The 18,343-nt window shown below is 38.8% G+C and overlaps 1 protein-coding gene across 1 annotated transcript in view; it reads right to left on the bottom strand.

The window, feature by feature from the left end:
* GYS2 (glycogen synthase 2) overlaps nucleotides 1-18,343 on the bottom strand; it is a 74,822-nt gene that overhangs the window by 29,621 nt on the left and 26,858 nt on the right. The window contains exons 5-7 of the mRNA XM_076007610.1: nucleotides 11,116-11,260; nucleotides 3,824-3,941; nucleotides 3,516-3,636 (exon numbers count right to left, since the gene is read on the bottom strand). Coding sequence (XP_075863725.1) covers nucleotides 3,516-3,636; nucleotides 3,824-3,941; nucleotides 11,116-11,260 — 384 coding nt within the window. The remainder of the gene's footprint in view (nucleotides 1-3,515; nucleotides 3,637-3,823; nucleotides 3,942-11,115; nucleotides 11,261-18,343) is intronic.

Below are 18,343 nucleotides of genomic sequence, written 5' to 3'. Positions count from 1 at the left end.
AAAACAAATACAGTATGTGCTCACTGTTAAATTGGAACTAGTTAATCAACACCCATGTGCACATATAGTAGTAAAACTCAACGGAAACCAAGCAGGTGGGAGGGGGGAAGGAGAGGACTGGTAAATTCACACCTCATGGGTACAATGCACACTGTCTTGGTCATGGGCACGCATATAACTTTGACTCAAACTGCACAAAAGCAAATCATGTAACCAAATGTTTGTACTGCCATCATATTCTGAAAAAAAAATCTATTTATGATTCACAGAGAAATTATATCCACCTTCCTAAGACTTTTCAGAAATTTTAATCTAGATCTGGCTTTCAATAAACATTTGTCAGTTAACAGTTTATAAATTCAGACATAAAATATTTTCATGGCATGGATTATCTAAAACAGCAGTCCCCAACATTTTTGGTCCCAGGGACCAGTTTCATGGAAGACAATTGTTCCACACAATGAAGGTGGGGGTGTGGGTGGAGCTTAGGCGGTGATGTGAGCCCTGGGGGAGTGGCTATAAATGCAGATGAGGCTTAGCTCACAGGCTGGCTGCTCACCTCCTGCTCTGCGTCCAGATTCCTAAGTTTCATGGAAGACAATTTTTCCATGGACCATTGGGGATGGTGGCTGAGGGGGACTAGGGGAGGTAAAGCTTAGGTGTTGATGCCCAACCGGGTTCCTAACAGGCCACAGACTGGTCAGGCCGTGGCCTGGGAGTTGGGAATCATAGATCTAAAATACATAACAATTGCTATTGATATCACTATGCTTCTGTGTATTTAAAAAATAACTTAAATGAGGGCTCTCATAACAAGGGCAAAATTAGTTCTTTAAAATTTCACATTGGAAATGTAATAAGGATTTAGTTTTGGTTTGTTCTTTTTAATTTCTTTTTTAGTTTATTCACATTGATTTGCACAAATAAATCATTTACATTTTTCTGTTAAATGTCTTTTTTTTTTTTTTGAGACAGAGTCTCTCTTTGTTGCCCAGGCTAGAGTGAGTGCCGTGGCATCAGCCTAGCTCACAGCAACCTCAAACTCCTGGGCTCAAGCAATCCTGCTGCCTCATCCTCCCCAGTAGCTGGGACTACAGGCATGCGCCACCATGCCCAGCTAATTTATTCTATATATATTAGTTGGCCAATTAATTTCTTTCTATTTATAGTAGAGACGGGGTCTCGCTCTTGCTCAGGCTGGTTTTGAACTCCTGACCTCGAGCAATCCACCCACCTCGGCCTCCCAGAGTGCTAGGATTACAGGCGTGAGCCACTGCGCCTGGCCTGTTAAATGTCTTGATTCTTATGATGTTGCAAGTTTGGGTTTTAGCCCTAAAGTAAAGGAACAAGCATATGCTGAGCACTTTTGGGGTAGCAAGCTCTGTGCTGGGGTGTTTTAAATACATACTTTAATCTAGTCCTCCTAATAATTGTGTATGATAGGTATCACTCTTCTCATTTTATCAATGTCAAGCGAAGCATGAGAGGATAAATATTTTGTCTGAGCTAGAACAAGTTAGTGGCAAAGCTGGGATATAAACTGTTGGTTTTTCACTCTAAAATCTGTTTTCTTTTCTTCTTCCCATAAATACCAATAGTCTAGCGTTGCTCAGGAAGAAATGATATATTAATCATCTATGGAGATGAAAGCATAAACTCACTTAAAGCCATGAATATATGAATGTTCATGTATTCTGTAAATGAAAGACTATTTCCCAAGTGTGGGGCACTTTACCATCTGTTATGTGGCTTTTGCCCTCTAGGGCCTGACAGACTGTTGAGGAAATCTATATAAGTCATAGAATGGAAAACTCACCCCAGGAATAGCCAATGTGCTATCAAAGAATACATGAGGCCAGGCAGTGTGGCTCACACCTATACTTCTAGCACTGTGGGAGGCTGAGGCAGGAGGATAGCTCAAGGTCAGGAGTTCAAAACCAGCCTGAGCAAGAGTAAGACCCTGTCTCTACTAAAAATAGAAAGAAATTAATTGGCCAACTAAAAATATATAGAAAAAATTAGCCGGGCATGGTGGGAGGCTGAGGCAGAAGGATTGCCTGAGCCCAGGAGTTTGAGGTTGCTGTGAGCTAGGCTAATGCCACAGCACTCTAGCCAGGGCAACAGAGTGAGACTTTGTCTCAAAAGAAAAAATAAATAAATAAAATAAATGTACTATATGAAAAGAGAATGTCTTCTTTTAAAGTCTACAAGTATTATAGTTATCTTTAATGTCTAATATAATGGCAATAGGTTTTTTCTTCATATCTAAAAATAAAGTGCATATTTAATAATTGTATGCATAAAAGTATTAGTAATGTCCCTAAACATGATATATGTTTGATATAGTCATGAATTCATTTATAAAGCTTGTTGAATGGATACATATATCCATTGAAATATGATATAAGATTATTCCAGAATAATCTTTTTGGCCTTCATTTCTAATTTGCAGGCTTGGGTTTTTATTAATGTACTGCTTCCTTGTTAATGTGGTTTTAGTAAATCTTTTAGCACACTTGGTACAGTCTCTGCTCTAAGGTAAGGAAAAATCTAAGGTCATGATAAAAATTTGGCTGGAGAGTAGTACAGAGTTCGGGAAAGTTTAGATTGTCTCAGTATCTCAGTTAGGTTGAGATTCTACACGAGTCTCCTATGAATATTTTCCTGCTATTTTATTAATTCCACATTTTTATGCAATGAGATTAGACTATAAACCAATAACTTCAATCAATAGCTATGACATGGTACCATTTGCTATTATTGCTTCTATTGGCACACATTTTATTGCTGGATTAGTTGGCAACTTATTCTCAGTCCCACCTTCCTGAGAAAAAAATGATTCCACATTATTGGAAAAGCGAGAGCCTTCTTTTCTCTCCTTCATCTTTTCATTTGGTGGGACATCTCCTAGTTTAACAGTTTGAGACTCTCAATTTCAGAGAGTGAATGGCTGGGTGATTGGGGGGAACTACGTTTGTATGTGTCTGCCCTGTTCTATAGAGTTAGAGCTGTCGTGTTTGGCTGCCAGCCACATGGCACATGTTACTCTGAAGGCCAGATTCAGTTGGGGGAGGATGGCAATAGCCAGAGCTGCCTGTGATTAGGGGGCTAAATGTCACACCAGGTTTCAGCATCAGGGCACCTATTGTCATATACCCAAGCTACATCTTCATTGGCTTTTTTTTTTTAAAAAGTGATATTTAGCTCTCCATTTGCCTATCTCCTCATTTATTTTTCAATATCACAGGCTCACATGGGGGAAAATGGATATTATAATGACACAGCACATATAATGGGGTAAGCTTGAGGGTCTCTTAAAAGTTAACATACCTTTGACAACATAGACAAATACACAAGTAAACAATATGACAACTCCACCATGTAAATTGAAAGGCTGAAGCCATTATTAGAATAAGGTTATCATTTTAAGTCTTCAAAATCATATAATCTCTTGAAAACTATTCTAAAAAGTCCTCCATACAAGAGCACTGTGTCATGTCCTAGAACTTTCTTACCCTCAGCAGGAAATTTAGCCTGGATAAGGATTCTAGGAAGATGTCAGCTCCTTTGTTTGAGAACTCATACCTCCCAGCAATGAAAAGGAACAAAGTCTTTTCAAGATCAAAGTCGAGATGACTAAAACAAAACAAAACAGTTGCAAATGAAGTAAAGCAACAGCAATAAAATGTACACATGAATTTTGGTAAAGTAAAGAAGGCTGCTGGAAAAGATAAACATTTACTTTAACAATTCAGCTTTCTCTTTACCAAACATCCCTAAAATCACATGCCAATTAAAAAAAAAAAGATATAGAAAAACATACCCATAGAAATGACCTCGAACAAAATCTTGGATCCTGGCTTTGTACATGGCATGTAGATTTTGAAACTCATGCACAGCTGAAAATTTTTTAACATTCAAGCCATTTGGAGTAACTACATCTAGAAAAGCAAAACAAAATCATCATGAAAACTTTGAGAAAGGGCACCATTATAGAAAAAAAGTATTTTTAAATTATAGTTAGATGTCTATTAACATTTCTAGTTTCTGGCTACCAAAGAATTTAAAATTGATAAAACTTCAGAATCTGGTTATTTGGTTGAATTAGGAAATCAGGAGTACTTGACAAAAATAACAATAAGTGATTGGTGCAATGAAACATTTTAAACAATAGCAATAATAATTATTATTATAGTTTTCATTTATTGATTGTTCACTGTGCAACAAGTACTGCTCTAATGGCTTTGTAATGTAACTTATTTAATCCTTGCAACAACCAAATAGAAGGCAATGGAGTAGGTGCTCTTATCTGCATTTTCAGAGGTGGAAACTGAGACACAGAGTTGTTAAGGAACCTGTCCATGAACACACAGCTGTTAAGTGAAAGCAGAATTCATGTAGTCTGCCCCCATTTGCTGTGGCTACTTCCTGCCATCTTGTTTTCCACAAGCGTGTGGGAAATCTGTGCATTTGGAAAATTAGAAAGGTGCCCACATATTTCTAATTTCCATTTATTATTTCTAATTTCTTAATTCTAATTTCATATTTCTAATACAACTGATTCATTCTTCCCAGGAAATTTTGTTGCTGAGGCAGGAAGACTTTCTTGGTTTTCTGAGTATTGCTCTGTGACAAGAAAGAGAGTCACTACTCAGAGCACGTGATGAAAATCACCTACTGAGTTGATACATAGATTATCACATTTAGTAGCAATGAAAACAAAAGCAAGAGAAAAGAAGCTATGTCAATAAATTCAGCACACGGCCATGGAGATTTTCATAGTAGAGATTTAAACTAGAATTATAAGCATGTCACATCATTCTGAACTGACATTTATAGTTTTATAGTTAACTGACTACTTTATATAGTTAACTGACTACTCTCTTGAAATGGTTCCACAAAATCAACCCGGGGTTCTTGGTAATTTCTTGTGAAAAGAAAAGATAGAAAAAAACTACTGATTTTTATGAGTTTTTGCTAATTAATTGGGCATTCGTTATACTCTTTTAAACACCTCGCCACAGTAGAGTCAATTTTAGGTAGCTGGGGTTTTCAGTGAAAGCTTTAATGTGAATAATTCCTAGACGAACTGTGGCATATGATTAGGTAGTGTGACAATTTACTCTTAAAATGTATTTATCTTTTTATGGCATTTATATAGGGCTTACTTTGTGCCACACCTTATTGTATCTCACAAATATTAATTTTCAAAAACCCTATAATGTAATTCTTGTTCCCCTTATTTTATAGATGACTAAACTAGCCTACAGGTAGATGAGACATTCGCTCAAGGTCAAGTAACTACAAAGTGACAGAGGTTGGATTTAGAACCAAGGCAGCCTGGCTCTGAAGTCTCCACCCTTATTCACTGTGTCATGCAGCTGTATCATCCAAAAATATATATAATAAAAGGCAACGATATATGTGGACACCAGTTGAGTGTGACTTGAAATCCTCTGGAATTTTCTAAATTTTTTCCACAAACAATCAAGAGTAAAAGATCTGTGAACTAAAGTAGGCTCAACCCCCACCCGATGACTGAATGGACCCCCTCTGTGACCAAAGGAATGTCCTAAAATTAAATGGTCTGCCAGGAGGAGGGAGGTCAGACATGCCTTATGATGCCCCCCTCCCTTCTTGGAGACTTCCTTTGTAACCCATTAACAGGCCTAAGGGTATGCAAGACAATCCTGGAGGTCTTTAATTTACACAACAAATCTATGTCCATTGGCTTGTCTCTGATAACAGCTCCTTATATTAAAACATTCCAAGCCTTTAGACAATGCTTCAAGTCTTTAACCAATTACAAGCCAAAGAATCTTTAAACCCACCTATAACCTGTACGCTACCCCCCCACCGATCCCCCCAAACCCCCAGCCCCCAACCCCCTAACCCCCGGTTCAAGATGTTCCACCTTTTTGGGCCAAATGTATACAAACCAAACTGTAACCCAGCCACAGTGAGTCCACTTGCCCAAGGCCTCTAGGTAGTGGCTCTGGGTCATGGTCCTCAAATTTGGCTCAGAATAAATGTCTTTAACGTTATTTTACAGAGTTTGGCTTTTTTCCGTTGACATATCTGTGCCCTGAAATTAATTATCTAGGTTTATTAGTCTAAAGATTTTGGTCAATGAGGTCTTCTAATATCCATATTTATAGTGCAGAATAATCTCACACATACAGGCCTAAATGCAATGGTATGCTAGTAAAATTTAACAAACAGCATCCTATGAAAGACAGAGGGAGAGAGAAGGAGAGAGAGACTTTATTTATAGCATTTGCCTATTTCCGTGATGTAAATAGTTCCACCATGACTGACTTAAAGCTACCAAAGTGAATGCAGGGTTGGGAGATGTGCAGTAACACCATTATAGTACTTCTACCATACATATGAGATACACATACACATTCATATACATATGAATGACCTAAGAATATAAATCATAGTAAAATACAGTAAAATAATTGAGAAGTGATTTATTTTGAATATTTATATAGTTATTGAATTGTAAGTTTATCTCATTCCATTTTTAATAATGGGCGGGGCTTGGTGGCTCACGCCTATAATCCTAGCACTCTGGAAGGGTGAGGCGGGTGGATTGCTAGAGCTCAGGAGTTCAAAACCATCCTAAGTGAGACCCCGTCTCTACTATAAATAGAAAGAAATTAATTGGCCAACTAATATATATAGAAAAAATTAGCCAGGCATGGTGGCACATGCCTGTGGTCCCAGCCACTCTGGAGGCTGAGGCAGTAGGATTGCTTGAGCCCAGAAGTTTGAGGTTGCTGTGAGCTAGGCTGATGCCACGGCACTCTAGCCAGGGCAACAGAGTGAGACTCTGTCTCAATAAATAAATAAATAAATAAAATAATGGTTGTGTTTAACACTAACTCATGCATTTCCTGAAGTTCAACAATTGGTTCTTGCAAGCCAGCATGAGCTGATTCTAGCACATTACTCTCTACGTGGCTTAAGAAATAAGGTTGAAAACATCTTTTAATGCATCATTGATAAATATGGAATTATATGGGCACTCTTACAGAGTTACATAATTTAAATTGTAGCTTTGTCTCTAGAATAAAAATACTTATAATATATAGAATTTAATCATGAATTGTGTTCAAAAGGTTCCTCTCAATGTTTACTACACTAGTAAGAGTATCTTCAATTTGTGAGGCGTTCAACTCTGTAGTTGGTATTGCTCTAAATTTAATTTTATTAATTAGTAAAATTAATTAATCCGTTTATAAAAGTAGAATTAGTTTGTACATGTCATATACTCACATCATTTAAATTTCAAAAATTCAGGCCAGGCGCGGTGGCTCACGCCTGTAATCCTAGCTCTCTGGGAGGCCGAGGCGGGCGGATTGCTCAAGGTCAGGAGTTCGAAACCAGCCTGAGCAAGAGCGAGACCCTGTCTCTACTATAAATAGAAAGAAATTAATTGGCCAACTGATATATATAAAAAATTAGCCGAGCATGGTGGCGCATGCCTGTAGTCCCAGCTACTCGGGAGGCTGAGGCAGGAGGATCGCTGGAGCCCAGGAGTTTGAGGTTGCTGTGAGCTAGGCTGACGCCACGGCACTCACTCTAGCCTGGACAACAAAGCGAGACTCTGTCTCAGAAAAAAAAAAAAAAAAAAAATTTCAAAAATTCAAAATATAAACCTTGAAAAGTCTCCCTTCTACTTCTTTTTTTTTTTTTTTAAACTCCTGGGCTCAAGCAATCCTCCTGCCTCAGCCTTCCAAGTAGCTGGGACTACAGGCATGAGCTACCATGCCCGGCTAATTTTTTCTATATATATTAGTTGGCCAATTAATTTCTTTCTATTTATAGTAGAGATGGGGTCTCACTCTTGCTCAGGCTGGTTTCTAACTCCTGACCTCAAGCAATCCACCCGCCTCAGCCTCCCAGAGTGCTAGGATTACAGGTGTGAGCCACCACGCCCGGCCTCCCTTCTACTTCTGTTCCCTAATTTTTTCCTCTCCCTGAAATGACATTGGTTACTAATCTCTTGCTGTTATTCCCAAGTAGAAGACAACGTCAGTGTTGTCCACCTTTCTGATGTTAGGCAACGCCAACACAAAGGAAAAATATTGACTCAAGTATAGTACTAGCTAAAGTTCATATTAAGGTATTAGCACGGGCTCAAAAATCAATAATTGCAAAACTGTTAGTAACTATATTAAAGGGCAAATGACACTAGGAAAAAAGGAACATATGACATTTATGGTATATGCTTTATCAACTGTGTATTTGTAATAAATAGATTTACAATATTGCCTTCACTCCATGTGTTAAATCAAATATCACTTTTTCAATATCAAAAAATACTCTGAGTCAAATTTATGGTAAAATCATAACAATACAGTAATAAATAGGTCTTTGACAATTAGTATATTTTGACAATTAGTGACATTTTTTAAAATATCTGGTCCCATGTAAGCGTTTGACCCAACCAACATTTGCCTCTTGATTTGGAGCTGTGCTCTCAGCATGGTAGTTGTGGTTATTCTATTAACGGGGGAGAACTCCATGAAAAACTAGAGAATACAAAGTCATAGTTACACTACATGATGATTTTTCCTCAAATGCTCTTGGAAAAGTTTATATGTTTAATGATCTACCAAAAGTCCGTTGACCTTCTGGCACCACAAAATGTTCAGAGATTTCACAATTTCCATCAGAGCAACCACATGATTCTACCACTAGACCACAGTTTTTATAGTTTGGTAGAATTTCCAGGTGAAGCTAGCTTGGGGGTTGCTAGCTAGGCGGGAACTTGGGAAAACCTAGTCAGTGATCCATACAAAATAATAATTGCTGACATTTCCTTTACAATGGACCAGGCACAGAGCTGAGTTTTTCCATTGAGTTTCCACAGAGTTTTACCATTGTTTTATCTCTTTAAATCATTGCAACAGTTCTAGATAAAAGATAGGATTATCGTCCACGTTATACAGAAAAGTTACAAAGCACTTAAGTAACTTTTACAATGTCACACAGCTAGTACCCTATATTCAGCACGAAATCATTTTCAATACTCAGTTCAGGCATATTGGCACAAAGTTGACCACTACCCTGCAGCTGTATCCCTAAGAAGACAAAAATGTAAGAAAATAGTATATAGAGAAAGCAGGACCCAGCATATAATCCTGCAGAAAGCAAAAAGTAGAGAAACTATTAGAGGCACTGGAGAAGATTCACATTGGAGAGAACTCAGAATGCGCCATGTCATGAAACGTAAGGGAAAGATAGAGGTGTTCATCACCTTTAAATGCAAGGGGATGTCATGAAACATTAAAATAAGTAGAGAACCCTGAATTTGGTGACTTTTGGGAAAAGTAATTACAGGCCAGTGCTGGAGGTTGAAAGCCAAAGTCCAAGGGACTATTGAGTAGGTGGCGGTAGCAACTATGGTTTACTTTTCCAAGATACTTGGCAGCAGGAAAGAGGTTATATATAGATGTTTGACAGGGTAGCAGCCTTAAGAGAAATTTTCATTTTAGAATAGAAAAAAGCAAAGCATTTTTTGTAAGCTCAGAAAAAGATGCTGTCGACAGGAGAAAAGGCAGAACCAAGAAAGAAATGAGCATATTGATGGAGGGAAATTCCTGTAAGAGGCATGAGAGTAAGAATCCAAGTGAATCCAAGAGAATCCTTGGAAAGAAAAAAGAATACTATAGGATCTTAATGTTGCTGTCATTCAAATTACTTGGGTTCTTTCTCTGTTTGGTTTTTTATAAGTCTAGCACTTTAAAATACTTCCTCTAAGGCCGGGCGCGGTGGCTCACGCCTGTAATCCTAGCTCTCTGGGAGGCCGAGGCGGGCGGATTGCTCAAGGTCAGGAGTTCAAAACCAGCCTGAGCAAGAGCGAGACCCCGTCTCTACTATAAATAGAAAGAAATTAATTGGCCAACTGATATATATATATATATATAAAAAAAATTAGCCGGGCATGGTGGCACATGCCTGTAGTCCCAGCTACTCGGGAGGCTGAGGCAGGAGGATCACTGGAGCCCAGGAGATTGAGGTTGCTGTGAGCTAGGCTGACGCCACGGCACTCACTCTAGCCTGGACAACAAAGCGAGACTCTGTCTCAAAAAAAAAAAAAAAAATACTTCCTCTAGATATTCAACTGGTATATGAAAGAAAGACAACTAGAGAGACAAGACCAGAAGGATTAAGCAAAGAAGGATATATTTCTTAGCACCATTTGGTTGCAACTAATAGAAACCTAACACTGGCTGAAGTATAATAATGAGGACTTTATTAATAGAATGCTGGAGTGTCTCATGGCAAAGATTAAGCTGGGGCTCAAGAATGACTTTAAAATATGGTCTGAATCACGGTGGAGAACCTCTGTAAACAGTCTTCTCTCAGTCTGTTTCTGCTTCTTACAGCACTTTACTGCAGTTTAACTTTCTTTGCATCAAGTGCAACAGAATAGAAAAATGGAGGCTGCCAACAACTTCAAAGCCGACATGCCATTATATGAGAGTGTAAACAGACCACTCATTTGAATGGGAGCATTTTGATTGGCCCAGCTTATCCCAGGTGTCTGCCATTGGACCAATCATCTGTGGCCAGGTGATATGATTACATTTATGAGCATGCTGCCTTACGTTGCCAACTCTGGTTGGGTTTAGTGATAGTTCCCAGAAAAATTTGCAAGGCTGCCTAGGAGGTAAAACAACGGGTTTCTACCAAACAGGACAGACAAGGCAATGTTACAAGATGGAGGACTGGGATAGTCTCACACAAATTTCTCATATTTTCTTGGCTTTCATGTTCTTAAAAGAGAAGCGCCAACTCAGCTTGCTTACAAATACCAAGTCATTTTGACAACGCAGTTCACACCTGGGGCATTTCAAGCATATCTCATTTATTCAACAAGCACAGATTGAACACTTACTATGTTCCAGGTGTAGCTTAGTGTTGGTTTCACTGCAAACCTACTGAAATTGAGAATTAAAATACATGGAAAGATCTGGGAGAAAACAGTGAATGCAATTCTTCTCTAGCTACTACTTTAATGCCAGAAAAACAAAATTGTCATACTCTGATGTCATTTGACACTGAAAGATAGGTGACAAATTCAGAGATAATAATTACCAGGCTTTCTCTTCAGCATGTGTTCTGCCTCTATTGCTGTTATTTCAGAAACTGTGGTGAACACGTGAGCACAATGAACAGAGGCTCGCTCCATGCAGTACCGGTGGTAAATCTGCCTATCCCCAGCCTCTTTGTCTATGTTAAACTGTTAAAAACAAACAAACATACATTTACTTACAATGTTCTTCTACACAAGCAAAACAAAATCACACATTTCACAAATTAAATTTCTGTAAGGCTTTGTAAAATTTTATGATCACAAAAAAGTAATGAAAATTTTTATTAAAGCCATTGCCAAAATTCATGACTACTTATGCTTTAAAAGGCATTAAATGGCCAGGTGCGGTGGCTCACACCTATAATCCTAGCAGTCTTGGAGGCCAGGTGGGCGTATTGTCTGAGCTCAGGAGTTCCAGACCAGCCTGAGCAAGAGTGAGACCCTGTTTCTACTAAAAATAGAAAGAAATCAATTGGTCAACTAAAAATATATAGAAAAAATTAGCCGGGCATGGTGGTGCATGCCTGTAGTCCCAGCTACTCTGGAGGCTGAGACAGGAGGATTGCTTGAGCTCAGGAGTTTGACGTTGCTGTGAGCTAGGCTGATGCCATGGCACTCCAGCCCAGGCAAAAGAGTGAGACTCTGTCTCAAAAAAATAAAAGGCATTATTTACATTCTTTCTCATTCTAAACAGCTATTTAACCCCCTAAGTAAATGATGTTTATTTACACTTTGCTGTAATCAGGTAGAATTCTTCAATTTTTGGCATTTAAATTATACTTTTGCATATCCCACATTTTATAAATATTGAGCTAATTCTTTTCCCCAAAGACCTTATCATATTTCCCCATAAAAAATGAAACAGAGCTGACATTAAACTTGGCATTGAAAATAAGGATAATTATTATCACCCTTAATTCATTGAAAGGGAACCAGAAAAAGAGAAAAGATAAATACTTTTCCATGGTTATATAATCCTTTTACTTTATAACTTCAAAGAGTATATAATTATTCTAATTAGATATTGTGTTAGATTGTGTAATCATCTATCATTCTGGGCATCTTAACTTAAAAAAACCAAATCTCCAACAATCACTTAAATAATTGGCAACAGTTGTGGGCTTTTGCCATTTCACTTAGTCACTGAATGTTATGTCTCACATAGCTGTGTATAAAACTAGCAGTGTCTAAGAAAAAACAGTATATAGAGTTTCTGGCATTATATCAGCAGGGTGGTTTTTATAAGAAAGATTATGAGTAGCTCTTCCAAAACTACTACCATATGTCAGGCACTCCTCTAACTGTAATATCACATTTAATCCTCATAAACCACCAAAACATATATTTTGTCTACATCTTATGCAGAGAGAAATTAAACATTGTAGAGGTCAAGAAACTTGTCCAAGATCACATTCCTATTAAATATCTTAGCAGAATCCTTAACTGCTACTTGATGAGTCTGACTCCAAACCTTGTACTCTTATCTGCTTTCACATCATTTAGACTCCAGCTCTATCAAGTCATTCCCAATAATTATAGTAGCATCACATAGAGAAAAAGACCCATTGCATGATTCTAACGAGTAGGACAAGGAAATTACTAGAGCATTCTTTCATGACTGTGATATTTGCAATCATCTCTCTGAAAATGTTTGAATCAGGGCTCTACATGTCATGCTTGGATTAGCAGAGATTTTCTTTAAAGCTCTATATGGCTTGTCTGTTGCATTCAACGAAATCTCTCATTTAACCAACATTTGTTGACTAATTATGTGTATCTGTTACTTTACTGAGCTTACAAGTTAGTGGGAAAACAGGTAAAAATCAGGCAGAAATGAGTACCTGAATAAGGCATAGGATCAGAGCAGCACTGATTATCTCTGGCTGAGGATAGGGAAAAGTATTTCATACTATATAGCAGGGGTCCTCAAACTTTTTAAACAGGGGGCCAGTTCATTGTCCCTCAGACCATTGGAGGGTCAGACTATAGTTTAAAAAAAACTATGAACAAATTCCTATGCACACTGCACATATCTTATTTTGAAGTAAAAAGACAAATGGGCAAAAACACCCGCATGTGGCCCGTGGGCCATAGTTTGAGGACGCCTGCTAAGTGTTCACATTGTCAGTATTACCTCTAGAATGTAAGATTTCCAAGTGCAAGGATCATGATGTAGTCATCTTTGGATCTCCAAATTGACTGGATAAATAAAACAGCATGTGGACTAAGACATGAAAGTGTAATTTGGGGAAAGTCATTTGCAGCTGAAAAATTAATTTTCCTAAAGAGCAAGTATACAAAGTATTATGGCATGTGCAAAAAAAAATAGCAGGTCATCTGATACCAGTGACTGCAGCACTGGGTGTAGAATGTAAGAGACAGAGGCTGGCAGGATGTCATAGGGCCAGATGACCAAAGTCCCTGAAGAGGAGACTGGGAATTTAGCCTTTGTTCTGCCCACAATGGAAAACCACTCTAAAAGGCTTCATTTAGAGGTGTGGTAAAAACATAGCCTACGTTTAACCACTTTGGTGCAGCACTCACCGGCCACGAAACCGTGCCCACAGCCGGCACTCACAGCCCGCAGGATAGTCTGTGCTGTGCATTGATGACCAATCCGTTTTGCTCTTGTGTGATGCGGAAAGCTTGAAAGCACTGCAACCTTGTTTTACTTTACAGGCAGCTTTAGGAAAATAACTATAATAACTCCTACTAAGGACTTGTTAAAAGGTCACGGATTCGTGGTAACTTATTAGCTGAACGTACACACTGCAACTGCAGAGATAAAAGCTATAAAAGTAAAAGCTCTTGGCTGTCAACTAAAGTCGACGCTGGGCTGTGCGCGTTCACCTGTGGCTGTGGACTATAGTCGACGCTCGATGCTCATACCAAAGTGATTGAAAAAAATAACTCTGGAGAGAAGTGCAAAATATTTTCCATGTCATTGAGTTTTTGTGAATTTCAAATGACTTAACACATGTCAAATGTTTAGAAATGTGCCTGGCACGTGGAAAGTGCTCAGTAACTTTAGCTGCTATTATTTTGTTGTTGTTGTTTAGAATAATATTTCACAGATGGGATAGCATTTGACATTTGGACATTTAGAGTTGGGAAGATAGGTTTTCTAAGTGAGTAGACTGGAGTATATAAAAATACGGGGGGGAGGAAGGCAGGAGCCTGGCGAGCCCAGGAGAGGTCTGGGTGAGGCCAGGTACATGTGCCTGCTTCTGCCTTTCCCTGGTTCCCTGGGCTTCCTTATCTGTCAGGCCTTGTAGTTTGTATGGCCATATTTGTGGCCTTACAGAAACCCTGTTTCACATGTTGTCTGCCTTTCCACGCACTTAAGATCGTATGTTAAAATACCTGTCTGTTAATTCCATTGTTTAGGACCTATCTGGACCTGATTCTTTTGATGATGGGTCTTACTTTCTTGCATTGTCATGTATCTCATAACTGTTTATAGAATTCTGAGCAAAGAATGAGGTAAAGTATATGTTAACCAGTAAAACACAGTCTCGCAACAGAGAAGGGTAACCCTATAATTGAACTTGACAAGCTCAAAACGTGGTAAGAGGCCGGGCGCGGTGGCTCACGCCTGTAATCCCAGCACTCTGGGAGGCCAAGGCGGGTGGATTGCTCGAGGTCAGGAGTTCGAAACCATCCTGAGCAAGAGTGAGACCCCCGTCTCTATGATAAATAGAAAGAAATTAATTGGCCAACTAATATATATATAGAAAAAATGAGCCGGGCATGGTGGCACATGCCTGTAGTCCCAGCTACTCGGGAGGCTGAGGCAGGAGGATTGCTTGAGCCCAGGAGTTTGAGGTTGCTGTGAGCTAGGCTGACACCATGGCACTCACTCTAGCCTGGGCAACAAAGCGTGACTCTGTCTCAAAAAAAACAAAACAACAACAACAAAACAAAAACAAAAAAATAACGTGGTCAGAAGAAAAAGTTAAAATGTATGGAATCATTGTCTATGGTTTTCTTCCCCCCATTTTCTAATCCCAAATGACACCATCCTCAGTTTTCCAGGAAATTCTCTTGCTGTTAAGAAAAAAGAGGGCAAGACATAAGAAAACTAAAGGCCTTAAAAGCAAAGCTTTGGTTATTTAACCATTTGTAGTCAAGGGGATAATTAACCAATGGCTGGACTTAAAAGAATGAGTTTGGCAACAGCTTAGAGGTTCTTGGAAAATTTGTATGCTGGCTGAAAATGGTTGAAATGCTATTCTAGCCAATGAAATTTATTACAATTTCCACCAACACCAGGGTTCTTGTGGGTTGGCTAGTAACAAAGAGTGTTTTCAGTTAGCAATTATTATTTGAGTAAAATAGTTCTAATCTCTCTACTTTTACAACTTTTTACAAAAGTTGAATACTTTTATTCTTGTTCTCATGTTTGCCCTACTTTTATTTGCCTGAGTCAGAACATTCTGAAACTGATCCTGGATTCTGCATCAAAGACTAAGTCATGAGTCATTCCTTATGTTGAACTTTTAAAAATGTTTCATGTATATAAAATTTGGTCAGAGGAAAACTGTAATCGCTGCACAAAAGACACTTAGCAGTTGCCAGTCAGTCTCTGCTCCCACCTTCCTGGAGCACGCTGAGCTCTCATGTCATGCCCCAGAGTCATCCTTCATTAACCACCGGGGCCCCCCAGGAGGGACTCGGGAGACTTCTGGGCATCCTGTTACCAGAGTCCTGTCACCAAGGCCAGGCTATAGACAACATCCACACAACAGCCCTGTGGGACAGGCCATGGTTCTAGCATCCAAATAATCATTTCACAACTTACCACAATTAAAAAATAATATTTTTGTATTGCCCAATACATAAAATAAAAATTTTATGTATTTTTTTAAAAAATAAAATAAAAATGAAAAATAAAAATAATAAAACAATTAAAAAAAAGTTGTGGGCCGGGCGTGGTGGCTCACGCCTGTAATCCTAGCTCTCTGGGAGGCCGAGGTGGGCGGATTGCTCGAGGTCAGGAGTTCGAAACCAGCCTGAACAAGAGCGAGACCCCATCTCTACTATAAACAGAAAGAAATTAATTGGCCAACTAATATATATATATATATAAATTAGCCGGGCATGGTGGTGCATGCCTGTAGTCCCAGCTACTTGGGAAGCTGAGGCAGAAGGATCACTTGAGCCCAGGAGATTGAGGTTGCTGTGAGCTAGGCTGACGCCACGGCACTCACTCTAGCCTAGGCAACAAAGCGAGACTCTGTCTCAAGAAAAAAAAAAAAAAAAAAAAAAGTTGTGTATTACCCAATACATATAAACTTTATGTGCTGGGCAACACATTAAAAACTTTGTGTTTTTTTGTATCGCCCAAGTTCTAAACTTCTGTGTGCTTCTGGGGACTTCTGTTGTGAAAAATGATTATGAATTTAACTCAAAAACTAGTTCTTGCCTACTTGTTATCTACTAATCACTCTGCTGAGAAGAATATTGTACTGGAAGATGTGCTGGAGTCTGGCTGAGCTTAAATGTATCAACCCATGAAGGGCTTTAAACTAGGGAGATACGTAACCATATCTGAAGACAGTATGATACAAATACAGACCTTTTACCAAAAGGATAAGGTTATAGGCGGGCGCGGTGGCTCATGCCTGTAATCCTAGCACTCTAGGAGGCCGAGGTGGGCGGATCACTCAAGGTCAGGAGTTCAAAACCAGCCTGAGCAAGAGTGAGACCCCGTCTCTACTGAGGAAAAAATAGAAAGAAATTAATTGGTCAACCAAAAATATATAGAAAAAATTAGCCGAGCGTGGTGGCTCATGCCTGTAGTCCCAGCTACTCGGGATGCTGAGGCAGAAGGATTGCTTGAGCCCAGGAGTTTGAGGTTGCTGTGAGCTAGGCTGATGCCACAGCACTCTAGCCTGGGCAATAGTGAGACTCTGTCTCAAAAAAAAAAGGATAAGGTTATAATATATAACTATATACTGTAATGCATTTGTTCCTTAAGAACAAGTAAGAGTATCCAATGTATATTAATTGGTTTTTTAAGTTAATTCTTACCATAAAAAATTCTTAAGTATTCTGAAGTGAACTATTCCATATGCTATTCTAATATTTTCTCTTTGATGGAAATCAGTCTGTTCCTCCTCAACATGGTTGTTGAGCTTATCACAGATCACTGGTTTTCCCTTATTAGTCTACGATTACCATACAACATCAGGAAACTTCTCTGACCTTCCGGCTTTGAATTCCTTGGTGTCTTTATTTTACATGTACACTTTATGCTTATGATTAAACCTTAAAAGGTTAGGCTGACCTTTTTATAGGGAAGCTCCCATTAGGATCACTCATTGTTCTGCAAAATGTTCAAGTTTTTCAGAAAGAACTTTCTTGCACTCATCAAAGTGCAAGAGATAAAAGATAAAAGAGTACTGCAACTTTTGAGGATCATTATCTGAATATTATTTATGGACTCACACACACACATATTCTGTTGCATAGAATCCTAGAACTTTTTAAACTGGGAAAGTCTTCAGAAATCAATTTTTCAACTTCCCAATTTTCCTGATGATGAAAGTAAATCCTAAAATGTTAAATCTATTTGAGTATAGATACCGACTCTGCAAAACCCCTGAATATGGTACTCAAATGCTTTGTTAATATTATTGGCATGATGACATAAAAGACATACTTTTATTAATTTGATTTAACTGACAGGAAATAGGAGAAAGAGATCAAAACTGAATGATTTGGGGGGGTCTTGAAATAGGTAGTCTCCTAAAATGAGCAAACCGGTCATCAAGACCTACATCCTTGTTTTCAATGATTTCTGTCCAAACAGAAAACTCCATTTATGCACTGCAGAGTTAGAGGAAAAATCTGACCTATTCACATATAATGTGGTTCCCAATCAATTGGGATACAGGAGGATACAGAAAGTATGGGTCACAATGCAAGTTTGTACACCTGAGTCCCTGCTCTCTACCTGCCACTCAGAGCTGTGTGTGGGTCCAGGGTTTTCATGGCATTTCTCAAGCTGCAGGGTAGAACAAGAGCCCAGTCCTATGTCCACAGTGTCTTTCTCCTACCACACACCCTTTTGGATCTACTGGTCCAAAGTAGGACAGAAATCAGGCTTCTCACCTCTATACTGCTATCTGAACAAAGTTAAATTGTATGAGCTGTCTGTCACCCCAGGGGAAGCTTTGTCATGAATATTGACTAGCTGAAAGGGCATTGCTGCCACCTGGTTGGCAG

The sequence above is a fragment of the Microcebus murinus genome, chromosome 10, assembly GCF_040939455.1.
Source record: "Microcebus murinus isolate Inina chromosome 10, M.murinus_Inina_mat1.0, whole genome shotgun sequence".
Classification (NCBI taxonomy): Eukaryota; Metazoa; Chordata; class Mammalia; order Primates; family Cheirogaleidae; genus Microcebus; species Microcebus murinus.
The sequence above is the reverse complement of the archived record's forward strand: the minus strand, read 5'-3'. Positions and strand labels throughout refer to the sequence as shown.